Below are 15,990 nucleotides of genomic sequence, written 5' to 3'. Positions count from 1 at the left end.
AGTTCAAAGGCTGCCACCTTTACACAAATGCCAACACCAGATTAAGGGTTAAGCAATGAATTCACCATATAAATGCCCAAGAGGACCAAACCGCCTCAAAATTAGACAAGGTGTCAAGTATCAACCATTATCCACGTATCTTTATTCTTAATTAGGTCTAAAAGGGATCTCACTTGTTTTCCAGCTCCTAGCCAGTAAAATGTAGTAGATGAGCCTTCTAGTGCTTTTCGGAATGTCAGGAATGGGGGCATTTAGCAGTACTTGTGTGGGTTTTCTCTTATGATTTATTCTGTCACCGATGTTAATCATATGGTAAATACAGATCCAAAATCTAAGCGCAATTATGCATTCCCATCATATATGGTACTCTGTCCACACCTCCTGAAGCCCAACGACAAGACCCCAAGATATATATGGGACAGTCTATCTGGCACCATATACTTCTGAAGCAAGACTTACCATCCAGCTTCTACCAGCTACATAACGTTGGACAGTTTAGCTGTGCTAAACGCCCCAGTGGTCAAGATCCAAGGTCTTCCCTGTATCCCTATCCCACTGCTGCTTATAAGATAATATATCACACACAGGCAAGACTATTTTACAAAATCAGAGAGATGACTTCTATCTGTGGAGGGTTTAAACAGATATTCAAAATGGCTTTTTGCATTGAGGTCTACACTGTGCTTTGAGACTTCTAACAACATGTGTGATCTGATGGTAGCAAAAATGTTACGAGTCTGCTAGCTTGTGAAAAGAACAGAAGAAAGTGAGTGGCCCAATACCGAACGACCAATGAAGTCATTAATTCTTATGAAACCCTTGTTAAGTCACCACTAAAATTGCAATGTTAAAAGGCCTGGTGCAGGCTTTTTGAATACCAGGGCCACATTGCTGAGCTGTAACATTGAAAAACAAAACAAACAAAAAAAAAAGTTAAAAAAAACCTAATGAAGCAAAAACAAGCTACGGCTGAATCGCTGCAGGTAATGTCACAAACCAGGCTGTCACATGTGTTTGAATAGCTTTTACAGCCTTGTAAAAGACGCATTGAACATGAAGGAAGCCACTTTGAAAAATAAATGTTCAGAGCCTGAAGAGTCATCTGATTCTGGACAGAAACCATCAGTCTTGTGACTCTTCAATCAATCCTTGTACGTTTATAAATGGCCCTTGTTGTTGCTAAAATTAAGCTATGACTTCTAAATGTTCACACACCCATAATAGGTTCATAAAAGACCCCTTGTTAAGTCTTTTGCAGCAATTTGCAGTGTTGAGATGGCTGCAATGGCAAAGTACATACACCCTTAAAGGGGTTCTGTCATTAACAACAAAAAATTTTATACTTACCTATTGCTCCCCAGGCAGCCTGCTTACCTCTTCTTCTTATCCCAAATCTTCTCCTGGAGCCGCTTGTCAATTCGGTCACGTGACCTCCAGCACCCGATTTTCTTCCATCCGGTCAAAAAGCGTACACTGCCTACCTTCCGCTTCCTTCAGGTCAATGTACGCATACGTCACTAGTGACGTGTGCGTACATTGTCTTGTGAGGAAGCGCGGAATGAAGGTAGCCGCGCGAGACAACGGCACGACTGCGCACGCGCGAGACAGCGGCACACGACTGCGCATGCGCGAGTCTGCGGCGCGCTCGCGCTCGCCTGGGAGCACTTTACACGTGCACACTCTCTGCCAATAGAAATGTATCCCTGACACTGTTGTCAGGCAGAATACATTTCTATTAGCCAATGGAAATGCAAGCTTCTGCTGCCTCTCGGCCAATAGAAATGTATCCCTGACACTGTTGTCAGGCAGAATATATTTCTATTAGCCAATGGAAATGCAAGCTTCTGCATATAAGCATATATATATTTTATTTATATAAATATATATATATAAATAAAAGTATATATATAAAAAAGCATATATGTGTGTGCATATATAAATATATGCATATATATATATGTGTGTGTGTGTGTGTGTGCATATATAAATATATGCACATATATATGCATATGCATATATATATACGCATATATATATACACACATATATATATATATATATATATGCATATATACATATATATATATATATATGCATATATACATATATATATATATGCATATATGTGTATATATATATATATATATATGTATATATGCATATATGTGTGTATATATATATATATATATGTATATATATATATGTATATATGCATATATATATATTTATGCATATATATATATATGCATATGCATATATATATGCATATATATATATATGCACACACATATATGCTTTTTTATATATATATATATATATATAAATAAAAGTATATATATAAAAAGCATATATGCATATATATATATATATTTATATGCATATATATGCTATCTGTATCTGTCTACCCGTCTGTGTCTATCCGTCTGTATTTATCCGTCTGTATTTATCCGTCTACATTTATCTCTCTATGCATCTGTATTTATCCATCTATCCGTCTGTAATTATCCGTCTGCCCGTCTATCCATCCGCGTCTATTCATCTATATGTTTATGTGTATATACACACATATATCTATCTAGCTTTATTTGTCTGTGTGTGTGTATATGGCGGTTTCAGGCGAATGTAATTTTCTTCCCTTATGCGGCCATGATTGTCACGGCCGTATATTGGGACAAAACTAAGCCTATGATTACTGTGGTTTCTCTCTCGTTAATACTTGACCGAGAAAATATGGGACCTCCCCTATGAATACTATGTGCGTGAAAGATCAGGCGGCCGCCGTATTCCCACCATTTATTTTGTTTCTTACAGTTGCTCCTACAGCGGTGTGTGTGTTTGTTTGTATGTATGTATGTATGTGTATATATATGATACACACATACACACATCGCAATGCATTGTTCTTACAAGGCGCACTGCACTGGCAGACACACTCGCATATTTGCCATGCGAGATATTGGTTTGAGTTTCTCGGGCTGATATAGTGCTCACTTGTGTAAAATCAGCCACAGAGAATGAATTTAACATCACCAAAGACATAAAGCTATACATTGCCCTCTATTGTCAGCATGCTGTTATCCTGACCCCCAAGTGTCAATGCATAATGCATCCCAAGTGGCAGCGTGCCCACCCATATCACGTCTTGTATCCAAGCTAGAGGCGATACAACAGGGTCCTAGAACGTCCATGCCCGTCCGTTTCGCATTTTGAATCCAAGCTAGAGGTAGTACAACAGGGTACTAGAATCTCCATGTCCACCCGTATCACATCTTGTATCCAAGCTAGAGATGGTGCAACGGGATACTAGAGCCTCCATGCCTGCCTGTATCACATCTTGTATCCAAGCTAGAGGTGGTACAACGGGATACTAGAGCCACCATGCCCGCCTGTATCACATCTTGTATCCAAGCTAGAGGCAGTACAACAGGGTACTAGAGTATCCATGCCCGCCCATATCACATCTTGTATCCAAGCTAGAGGTGGCCCAACAGGGTACTAGAGCCTCCATGCTCCCCGTATCACATCTTGTATCTAAGCTACAGGTGGTACAACAGGGTACTAGAGACTCCATGCCTCCCCATATCACATCTTGTATTCAAGCTAGAGGCGGTACAACAGGGTCCTAGAGCCTCCATGCTCCCTGTATCACATCTTGTATCTAAGCTACAGGTGGTACAACAGGGTACTAGAGCCTCCATGCCCCCCGTATCACATCTTGTATCTTAGCTACAGGTGGTACAACAGGGTACTAGAGCCTGCATGCCCGCCTATATCACATCTTGTATCCAAGCTAGAGGCGGTACAACAGGACATACATATATACATACAATAAGACCAGCTTTATACAGATGTAAGTGCAGTTGCGCACACTTTTGTGCATTTTTTTGTCTCTCTGAGGGCAGGCGCACATGGGTGTAAGCGTGGAACGTACATGTCCTATGCAGTGTGTAGATATATTACTATACATATTATATGTGTGTGTGTGTATGTATGTGTGTGTATATATATATATATATATACATACACACACACACATACGTACATATATCTATACACACACATCTTGATACATATACGCATTGATAAATGTATATATACATACACTCATACAATACATTGCATGGGGAATATTCCTGTTTTTACCATGTGGAGTGACTACTGTGAGTGATTTTTATGAGTGACTGCTTTGAGTGACTGCTATGAGTGACTGCTTTGAGTGACTGCTTTGAGTGACTGCTATGAGTGACTGCTATGAGTGACTGCTTTGAGTGACTGCTTTGAGTGACTGCTTTGAGTGACTGCTTTGAGTGACTGCTTTGAGTGACTGCTTTGAGTGGCTACTGTGAGATTGCAGGGAAGATCTGGAGGCCCTTGGGAAACTCTGGGTGTTCAGAGACCCAGGGAGAAACACTAGCAGATTTTGGTAGACTGCAGGCAGGACTATTCACTGCACTGGATGGGCGGAAGTAGCTTTGTGAGGGCGGAAGTGGTCAGCACAGCAAGGGGTGCTGGGAGATGACCTCCTAGCAGGAGGGGCTGAAGATGTAAACAGAGCATGGAGGTGAAAAATGGAGCCTAGGTAAGTACTACTTCTGAAAAAAACGTTTTATATGTGTTATTTACCACAGGTTGTGCCAGCGGGGCAGATTTACTGGAGAAAAAAAATACAGATTGTAATGACAGAACCCCTTTAAGGCTCTTTCACACAGCTAGGCTCGCAAAAAAAAAAAATTCACACGGCTATTAGAACCAATGGTTTCCTATGGGAACGCTCAGATGAAGGAATCTGAATGTTCCCATACAAAACTATTGGTTTTAATAGCTGCATGTTTAAGCGCGTGAGCCCTTACATGTACGCATTATGTGGAGCCTGGATGGATAGGTATGCATTACTTTTACAGGATTAGGGCTTATTCACATGTTCGTATATCGGCCAGGTTCTCACGCCGGCCGATATACGGTGTCCCTCTCTGCAGGGGGAGGAGGCTGGAAGAGTTGGGAGCAGTGCAATGAGCTCCTGCCTTCGCCACTATTTACAATGGGAGGGTCAGGAGGTGGAGCCAAGTTCCTTTAAAACCCCTTTAAAAACAGTCTAGTAAAGTGTCCAAATTACCTATAACACGTAATAAATTTGGCAGACGTCATGTTCTATACTTTAATTTAGAGCAATTTGTGCCAGCATTCCTGCTTGGTAAATCTCCCACATTGCCTCTAGTAATCCTTTGCAGTAATAGAACACAAGTAACTCATTTCTAAGGCATGTTGTGTTGCATCTTATTCACATATTGCGTATAAATAAGTTTACTCGTCTCCACAACACTGACTCATCTGTAATCTTCATTATCCCTATGTATACACATATGAATATTTAGTAATCTGGAGTATGCTGCTTGAAAGCGTACCAAAGCATCCATGAGTCAAAAAGCTGGCACGACTAAGGGTACTTAGGGCGATACGGTATCCTGCGGCAAAGCTCCGCCGTGGGAGCCGCAGCCCGAAAGAAGGAGCCGCCAGCGAATCTCCGCCGGTCAGCCCTATCTAATAGATAGGCTGACTGCGGAGAATCAGGGCAATTCGCAATGATTCTCCGCTCGTGGACAGGTGCCGGTGCTTTCCATAGCAATGCTATGGGAAGCATCAGCCGGCGAATAAACTGCCGTGGACAGGGGGTGTTACTGACTGTCAGCGGCACTTTCCAAGTAATTTGGATTCTGACATGCGTACATTTAGACCTGGTGGCGGGGGTCTAGATCATATTGTACAAGATAGCAACGGGATATAACAGTTTTTACCAGATCAGCTTATAATATTCGGTTAGAATCTACGATGTTCAGCTGGCGTGTTGCACAAAGCCTCTGCAGGCCTGGCGCGGGGCAGAGAAATCAAACATCCACATCAAGTCAACAGAGCAGAGATGCAGGAAAAGGAAAAATAACGCCATTGTTAGAAAACAGTATGTTAATTAACTTCTATATGTGGGAAACGGCCATTAAATCAACAAGTTGTTAAAATGCAGAGTGACGCCTACTTCTGCTTATCTGTATACAGACAGACCAAACCTATCTGCAATGAAAGCCATGCTTTAATATACACCAAAAATCCTGCAATACTGTCACCTATTCCGCATATTTGAAAATCGCACATGAATGGCCAAGCGCTGCCTGTGATTGGCTGAGTGCTGTGACAGCCATTCATTGATTGACAGCTGAGTGCTGTCTAAGTGCTGCCTGTGATTGGCTGAGCGCTCAGCCAATCAGATACAGCCCTTTCAGCTGCAGAGCAGTGCAGGGAGAAGACAGGCTGGACGCGCCTAAGCCACGGCAGCTGAGGAGAATATTTTTTACACCAGATAGAAATGATTTTCTGGTAAGGGCTTATATTTAAAGCCCTTCCCTGAAAATCACTGCAGGGGTACGGGCGATCCTCTGCCACAGCTGTGGTAGGGGATTCTTTACTCCCCGTGGGGAGTCCCCTTGTCACTGAACAATGTGACAAGGGGACTTCCCTCGCGGAATATTGAAGCGCACCACGGACCTATGACACACTCATCTGAATCCTCACTAAGACAAAGTGTTCAGCCACAACTTGCATCGGACAACAAATTGACGTGTATGCGCTGTTTAATTTACACAAACCGCGCATAAACATTCCTTAGAATAACCCATTTCTCGTCCGCGATACGGACAGATATAGGACATTTGAGAAGTTCTAACGCTCGTATGAAAACACAAAACTCTTCATAGCCTCATTGGCTATAATTGGTCATGTGCTACTTGTGAAACAACATGGTCAGCTCACAGCCCCAAATATACTAGTGTTCTGGAAGCCTAAAAAGATAAGCTACAGTTCTCAGTGGCGGATATCTTTTGAAAGCTTGCTAGTTATCGCTTCAGTTGGCTATTAAGACTACTTAAGTATCTTCATTGAGCAGGATTGAAATACAATATCTAAACAGTCACATTTATTCACAAAATTGGAAAACACCATTAAGAAAATAAAAATAAATAAATAAATAAATAAATAAATAAATAAAAAAAACAACCTATGCCCTACTAAGGGCTCCTGTCCACTGGAGATTGTGCATTGCGTTACTCGCAGCGATAATCCGGCCGCGTATAACGCAGTGCACACTTTCCATAGCGTTGCTGTGGAAAGCGCAGCCTCCTGACCACGAGCGGAGAATTATAGCGATTCTGTGCTTGCAGGACTGAAATCGCGGCATGCCCCCATTTGCCACGGTGAGCCTATCTGTCAGATAGGCTCACCGCAGAGAACTGACAGTTCTCTCCCCTGCTCCTGGGCAGCGGAATATCGCTAGCGATATTCCGCCTCAACCGTGGACAGGGGGCCTAAGAAAAAAAAAATACAGTTTATCCAAAAAGCTACAAAAAAAACCACTGCAGTGTTTGTAGAGCTTTTCATACTTTCCAAAAGTCAGCTGCTGTTCAGCATATAAAGGACCATTATACACGACGGCCACCATATGTGCCATAAGAAATCCCTTGTCGCACGTTTCATGCCTCTAGACAGCTGGCAGTGGTGCAGTACTGTTAAAATTGGGGAATATGTTAGTCACTTGTAAGTGAAGGAAATAGCCGTATGTGTTAAAGAAAGTAAAAACGCAGCATAAACTTTTTTTAGCAGGAGGAAAAAAAATAAAATAAATAGGGGAGTAAAACCACCACATGGTTCAAATGACTAAAAAGTGTCTGTTCTTTCAGGGCCAACACACCCTGTTCCTTAATGGGTTAAAATTACTAAACAAAAACAAACAGGTTCTTCCACATTTCATTAAAAAAAAATTAAATACTGCATTATTTATCCTAAACAGTTGACACTGGAAGAAGATAAAATTTCCAAAGAGTTGACTAAAAAGTGATCAAAAATTGATATGTATTCAGTAATGATACCAATAAAAACTACAGCTGCCAACACAAAAAACAAGCCCTCACAGTGTCCCATGGAAAAACAAAACATATGGAAAGATGCTACAAAAAGCAAATTTAAACTTTTCAGAGTGATGAAACATAATACAAATGATAAGTTTGGTATTGCCATGATTGGACTGACCCACGCTTCTCATTTTAACTGTAGCCAAAAACCAAAGTAGTGGAATATCAGTTTTCTCATATCACCCCAGTAAGAAAGTGTCTTCAATAAAATATATGGTACATTAAATAATAGTACCAATAAATAAAAAGAGAAAAAAAAAAAAAGTTACAAATCTTAAGACACAGGGATGAAAAAAAAAACCAAAAACTGAGTAGTCAGACATGAATTAGTCTACCCCATGTTAGAAAATACTAAATGAGCTCAGCACTCAATCGCTGAGCTCCGAGATTGGCTGCACCAGCCGGTGACATCTCCTACTCAGACTGTAGAAAACTGCATCATAGCGGAGACCCACAATTGTCAGCAGAAGACCTGTGGGTGCCGTTTGTTACATTTTCCAGCGAGGGGAACCATTTTTAGAGCAGGGTCACACGGGCGAAATTTCATCCTGTATTACGTGCACAGAATACAGGGTGAATGGAGTCAATGAAAGTACAATGACTCGTTAACCCACTCACACTAGCATTATTGATTGCCTATAATACACACAAACGAGAAAGCAGCACAACACAACCCCTTCAAGGGGTTAAACTACTTAAAAGTAATGGCGAAAAAACTATTTGGAAATAGTCTTCATCCTGTAGAGGTTTTCCTCTTGAACCCCACAAATGTACTTGGTGTAGGTAAGTGACTAGACTGTCCAATGTTGCTGCCAACTACTGCCCCGTAGGCACACAGCAAGAGACTTGGCAAAATCTCATTTTAACATCTTCAGACAACATGATTAAGTTCCTGCTAAAATAAAAATTCTAAGAAGTGCCTTTTCTCTGAACTACTATTCAGTTCCACAAAGTGGCTTCTCTAGCATCTACTGCACATAGCTGTTACTACTGCTTCTGTGAATACTTGCCCTCAGGGGTAGATATGCATAAAATCCGGGGGAACTGGTAAGCCAAAAGAAAAATAAGATTATTATGAATTCTAAGAATCAACCCGGATAAGAAGGCTTATTTAAATAGTAGGTTTGTCCGCGGTGAACCTACAAAAATACCTCCGGTAATTGCATGAACAGTCATTTCCTAATACAATGCTACTGTCTTGTTCAACCTGCCTTGGGGCTTCTACATTAGTAGGCCCATGTGACAGGTTTACGGGATGTCACCAGGCCTGCTGGCTGGGTTATGTCACCTGTCAGATGCCGCAGTGCTGGACTGCCCAAACAGCCGTCCAACGCAGCGAGGAGTAAATTTCTTTTATATAGTTTTGCGCATGGGGAGCCCAAAACTATATAGAAGAAAACTCAGAAAATCACAGCCGTCTGAAGAAGCTCTAAGGATGTTTTTCCCTAAGCATGTGAATAAGGTATAATTTGTCCCATTCACCTGTGCTGGATGCAGAGTTTTAACAGAAATGCTCATCAGATCTCGCAAATAAGAAAGATGGAAGAATTCCCTATTGGAGGGCAGCATTCCTTCAAATCAAAGTGACTTTATATCAAGTCTGATCAATGATTGGGAATGCACAGACAGCTGTTTCGGGGTGATTGCCCCTCAGTGTGCAGTAGGTGTCTGGCTTAGTCTGTGAGGGGCCTATGACTGACCCACATCAGATCCTCAGCAGACGAATTTAGCTTAAAGGGGTTGTCCCGCGCCGAAACGGGTTTGTTTTTTTTTCAACCCCCCCCCCCCCCCCCGTTCGGCGCGAGACAAACCCGATGCAGGGGTTAAACAAGAACACCGGACAGCGCTTACCTGAAACCCCGCGCTCCGGTGACTTCTTACTTACCGGCTGAAGATGGCCGCCGGGATCTTCTCCCTCGGTGGACCGCAGGGCTTCTGTGCGGTCCATTGCCGATTCCAGCCTCCTGATTGGCTGGAATCGGCACGTGACGGGGCGGAGCTACATGGAGCCAGCATCCTGCACGAGCGGCCCCATTGAGAAAAGAAGAAGACCCGGACTGCGCAAGCGCGGCTAATTTGGCCATTAGACGCCGAAAATTAGTCGGCTCCATGGAAACGAGGACGCTAGCAACGGAGCAGGTAAGTGAAAAACTTCTTATAACTTCTGTATGGCTCATAATTAATGCACAATGTACATTACAAAGTGCATTAATATGGCCATACAGAAGTGTATAGACCCACTTGCTGCCGCGGGACAACCCCTTTAAGGCCTCATTCACACAGGCGACAAAGTCACGCGATTTTGTAGCGTTGCTACAAATCGCATGTATGAGAAGCCCATGCTTTCCTATGGGTTACTTTACACATGCGATATTTTGTAGCATATGACAATCGACACAAAAATCTTGCGGGTCTGGCTATATGCTCGCGACTCGTGAGGTTTTGTAGTCCATGTTTCCCTATGGAGCCTTCTTCTCTGTTGCATTACATCGCATGAAAATGCGGTTTTCGTGCGGCATGATGCAACTTTGACAGTAGGAAATCCTACTGTCAAAGCTCTAATCTAAGCCCTAGCTGAAAGGAAAAAAAGTACACATCATCTCTCCCGTGCTCCGCCACAGCTTCTCCCCAGGTCCTGGCACTGATCTCTTCTAGACTGGGATTGAAAAATACCCGCCTTCTGGAAGTGCTGGCTGTGATTGGCCAAGCATCAGCCAATCACAGCCAGCGCTCGAAGAGTGGCTGTGATTAAACCAATCACAGCTATTCGAGCGCTGGCTGTGACTGGCTAAGCATTAGCCAATCACAGTCAGCGCTTCCAGGAAGCGTGTATTTTTCAGACAGCGCAGGAGCGGTGATGTATACTTTTTTTCCCCCCTTCACCTATGGCTGATTTTCGGGGTAGGACTTATATTTTAAGCCCCCACCCTCCCCCCCACCAAAAATCCTCGCAAACTCACGCAACTTTGAAGCGTCAATGCGACTTTATAGTGCTACCAAATCGCAGTATTGCTGGGAGAAGATGCAGCAATAACGCACGGACCAGTGATTCGATATCGCTGCAATTTTCTCGCCGCAATGCTGTGGTGCATGTGTGAAGGAGAACTTATAGTTTGGGAGCCACAGACAGAATGCATTTCACGAGGAATCCTCTTAAAGGGATTTACCCTTTGTAGGTAGTTATTTTATATCCGCAGGAAATATTATAAAAACGTCTGAGGTTCCTTGCTGACTTATAAAAAGAACGAATGGGACGCGGGTCATGGGCCACTGCTGCGTGCTTGCCATCCTATGCTAAAACTTGCTAGCAAGCCTCTGGGTATCAGCGCTATCTACTCCCCCCACCCCCTGCAAAGGGACCTCTGCACAGAGCATGCCTAGAATGGTCACCAATACAAGTCAATGGGTCCTCTCCTGTCCATTGTGTGAACAGCCCAGGGAGCTGCCGTAAAGCATATCTTCAAAATGCTGATAAAGCAAGCTCAGGAAAGATGGCAGCCCCCATAGTTATGTAAAGGCAACCGAAAAGAAAAAATACAATCTACAAGCAGATTAGAAAAATGAAAAAGGTTTCATTTGAATTTAATTAATACAAATACATTTTTGGTGATATGGTCCCTTTAAGTTACTACAAAAATCACCCAACTTTTCATATGAGTACAGCATACAGTATTACGCAGGCACACGGAGGAGATGAGATGTGCTAAAACATAGAACTGAATCCATGTGCAGATCCGGGGCACCGAGGAGCAGATCTGCAGCAGAAATACATGGCCCGGAGGGCGCATGTGCCAATGCACTCCTTGCTACAGAGCGCATTAGCGCATGAACCAGGGTTTGGGTTTTTCTGGACTATTCAAACTCTGCACGTTTGTAAAAAAAAAAAAAAAAAAAAAAAAAAAAAAAACAAAACAAAAAAAACACAGGAAGCCAATTTTCCTACATGCGAGAAAGTCTCTCCTTTCACTGCCCTAGTGGGGAAGAATGTTCTCCATCCCCCCCCATATCCTCTCCAAGAGGGAGAAATGCCCAAAACAGCTCTTACTAACAGCCTGTGGTTTGGGTGCCATCATGGATATAAAATAGTAATTAGAAATTCTCGATTAAAATTGAACTTTAAAAAAAATTAGTACGTTTCTAAATTGCCCCAAAACATGCAAAGTTTTCCAGATGACCAAATGGACGCCTATATCATTAGTACAATATATACGTAGGTATCTGGCATAGTGCAGTTGAGGATATGAAAAAACAATTTTTTTAAACCATTTCTCTCAATTTTGGTGTTTTTAATAATTACATAAAAATTATAAATCTACGTTCACCACTAAGTAATCTACAATATATAAAAAAAAACAAAAAAGCAATTGATGCGTTAAATTTTTACAAAGTTGGGGCGCCTTCACTTGACAGGTTTCATGTTCAGATTTTTGTGAGCCAAGACCAGGAGTGGGTCCAAAATACAGAAGATATACCAATCTTTCCATTATACTTTCTCTCCGCTTCTGGTTTTGGCTCACAAAAAACTGAAGATAAAAAAGGTCGTGTGAGAGCGCCCTTGGGCCTCATAGATTTTTGTTGCAGAATCTACAGCTAGCGTCTGCAGGTATAACCCTCCACAGCATGCTACGGCAAAGTGATTTTACATGGGCACGAGCGGAAACTAACTGCAGTTTCACGGTTCCCGCATGGACAGTTTCCATTGAAGTCAATTGACATTGCGAACGGGCCACAGATCCCACGAGAAAGCAGGAGTTTAAAAAGGGGGAAAAAAAAGGAAAAACAAACAAAAAAAACCCCACTGTACAGCGCATGTGTACACATCCGCAGCACAGAAAATAGAAGCCCCGGACGGGTATGCAGGGTCCTCGGCCAGATTCCGCTCGTGGGGATGAGGCCTTTGGGCCCTTTTACAAGCTGAATCATAAGAATCTGAACGGTAATCATTCAGTGTTAGACCACTTACACACACAGTCGGAAAAACCCCACAAATTCATTGCAGCTTTTGAACACCGGTTACTGTGTCTGACTGTTTATAAACGCACACCATCATTGTGATGGGTGAGGAGGTGCGTTAAAGCACAAAAACGTGGCAAAATAGAGCAGACAGAGCTCAAAAACCATGGCGTTAGAAAACACTGCGATAGGCCCAATGTCCACTGGAAAGTCCGCAAATCAATCGGCCCATAGGGAAGCATGGGTGTCCGCACATGAAGTAAACAATGCGGATTTGTTTTGCGGACCTTTTGGTCTGGAAAACAAATCGCAGCATGCTCCATTTCAGTGCGGATCCCACACCGACGGCTTCTATTGAAGTCAATGGAAGGCGTCTGATCCTCAGCCCATCGCAAATGAATTCCAGACTGGCTGCGGATTCTGTGGGAAAGCAGAAATTCGAGAAAAAAAAAAAAGGACTGTGCATGAACATTGGTACGCCGGCCGACGCTTCCGCAGACCAGAAAATAGAATACCCGCAGAAGCCCTGGACAGGTAACAGTGTCCTTGGCGGCAGGCAGGTCGTATTCTGCTGGGAGCTCCTGCATAGGGAATCCCATGCGTCAGTGGACATTGGGCCATAGAAGGCCTGTCTGTGAGGCTCCACTGAGATCGATATGAGCATTCTACTGCGATTAAAGCGCTGTGGTAATCATGGTAGAAAGCACATGTGTGGGGGGGCCCAAGACTGAGTGCATGCGCTCCCACTGATCTCTATGAACTCGTCTGTATCTATATGGCATAAAGGACACGGCAAGAACAATGTTGCATCCCATACTATGTAATGTACTTTGGTGCTGAACAGCAGTAGTGTACAACGAGATACAAAGTATCGACCGGTTCAGTCCATGGAAACATACGGGTTAGCTGCGGTCACACCTGCGGTAGGGCTCAGGGCAGGGATTCCATCTCTGCTCCAGGAGGAAAAAAGTGCACAATTTTATTTCTCCATTGATTTCAATGGAGTTCAAATTAAAAAAAAAAAACAAAAAAAAAAAAACACAAAACACACCCACACGGAGAGCAAACAAGCAGAACGCTTTTATTTGCTTCCATTCTTTCAGCTTTCTGTTTTTGGGGCAAAGATAACCGCTATATTTCTGTAAAGAAACATGGAAACCTAACAAAAGGGAAGCAGACCGGAGCCTTTCCTGCAGCCTCCTGTTTTTCTGTATTGTTGAAAGCCGATTTAAATGAATGGCGCAGAAAAAAGTTAAAGGATCCGTTCCCCCCCCCCATTTCAGATCAGTTTCTCTTCTGCAAAACCGATGCAGAGAGACGGAAACGCTGAGCTGTCCCCACGGGTGTGACCGCAGCCTCGGGCCGCCTGTCCACGGGCACTGCCGTATCCCACGGCGTATCTCCGTGGCGGAGCAGGAGCCACAGGTCGGATCTCCGCTGTGAGCCTACTGACAGAGAGGCTGACTGCAGAGAATCGCGGCAATTTGCTGCATGCTGAGTTGTCGCCCGCGAGTAGAGAATCGCTATGGTTCTCCACTTGTGGATCGGGGAGCTGCACTTTCCATAGTAACGCTATGGAAAGCGTCCACGGCGTTCCCCGCAGCCAGATTATCGCCATGGGGACGCAATGAATCCGCCCGTGGACAGGCAGCCTGAGGCACACGGGGTGTTGTAGTTCCGTCTCACAACTGTGACATTTTGACACTAGGAATCGCCGTGTTAAACTGCGGCCGAGAGAGACCGGCTGCCTATCCACGGCGATCTTTCACTGCGATCTGCCACGGGATATCGCTACGCCGTACACAGGCACCCGCGGGCAGAGCCAGCGAACCGCGCTGATTTTTTAAGCTTGCAGAGTTCGAATTGTCTGAAAAAAGCAAAACCGCCCCGTGCGCCGGTCCGCTCCGTAGGGCGAGTGTATTAGTGCATGCACCAGTCTAGGCCCTCACACTGGTGAGGCGCCTCTGTGCGCTGTCACCCCGTCCTCCTACATGGGCAGCCGATGGCACGAGGCATCACATCCGCCGTCACACTTGTACCAGTTCACGGCGTATCACGCACACGGGTTTTGCGCAGGTAACACGCAGTAACAGGCTTCACACTGCCTCACACATACAACGCACCATACAGCTGTGCAGAACAGAAGATAGCTTGGTGTGCCCACACATGCCAAGACAGCGCATGGCGATTGGTCGGTACGCACGGTACGGCACGCCCCCACGCGGTAAGCGCCGGTATGAGCCCGCAGCTACAGACCCGACCCTCCACAGATGCTGTCGGACGCAGTCATATATAGGAGGGCGCACCTCACAACGGCCGCTCTTACCCCCCCAGATGCCCAGCTTCAGCTGAGACCTGTCCAGGTTCTCCACGTAGTCCCCCAGGAACCTGTTCAGGAGGTCAGCCACCACAGACTCCAACATGTCCGCACTGATGAAGAGTCCTCCGCGGGCGAGACAAGAGGGAGGTCTGGGTGTCCCCGGAAGTGCTGCCGCTTATAACGGGACCACTACGGGCTGCGGTCAGGCATGCTAGTTGTGCTTATACGCCAGCAGCAGCGGTCCGCTCCACGCACGCTGCACGTCAGGCTGTCAGCGGGCTCCGGTGTGTTTGTGTCACGGGGCTGGTCACGTGGGGTGGCGGTAGAGCGCGCGCCGCTGGCTGACTGCTGCGCAGGGCCGTGCTGTCGTGTCTCCCGCCTCCCTGTCCGGCCCTGTATGACGGATACCAGACCGACCCTCCATGTCAGACTAGTCACACTACAGAACGCCGCGGGGGATACAGGCGGATGGTGCGGGGCAGCCAAGGGAAGGCCGTGTTCACACAGTGTAGCTTCTGCTTATAACCCGGCGCGGGGCGTTGTATGCACTTGTGCCCCAGAGGATAATCATGGAGGTGACACAGCTTCCAGAAGCCACAAGATGGTTATTACTGACACCATTGTAGCGCTACTCAATGTCCACGAGCCCACCGGAGTAACTGGACACCTGAGCAACAACTTAGTGCTGCTCCTTTGGCCCTAATAACATTAGACGCTCTTCATGGCATACTTTTCTATTACTGTCTGATACACTTCAGCTGGTAT

General features: G+C 44.6%; 1 protein-coding gene across 4 annotated transcripts in view; it reads right to left on the bottom strand.

The window, feature by feature from the left end:
• Nucleotides 1–15,498, bottom strand: part of VPS13C (vacuolar protein sorting 13 homolog C) — a 247,933-nt gene extending 232,435 nt beyond the window's left edge. For all 4 annotated transcript variants that reach the window (XM_066592326.1, XM_066592327.1, XM_066592328.1 and 1 more), the window contains exon 1: nucleotides 15,232–15,498. In XM_066592326.1, the coding sequence (XP_066448423.1) occupies nucleotides 15,232–15,328 (97 nt within the window). In that variant the 5' untranslated portion in view covers nucleotides 15,329–15,498. The remainder of the gene's footprint in view (nucleotides 1–15,231) is intronic.
• Between the last annotated feature and the right edge of the window lie 492 nt (nucleotides 15,499–15,990).

The sequence above is a fragment of the Eleutherodactylus coqui genome, chromosome 2 (assembly GCF_035609145.1).
Source record: "Eleutherodactylus coqui strain aEleCoq1 chromosome 2, aEleCoq1.hap1, whole genome shotgun sequence".
NCBI classification, from domain to species: Eukaryota; Metazoa; Chordata; class Amphibia; order Anura; family Eleutherodactylidae; genus Eleutherodactylus; species Eleutherodactylus coqui.
This window is presented reverse-complemented; position numbering and strand designations above follow the sequence as displayed.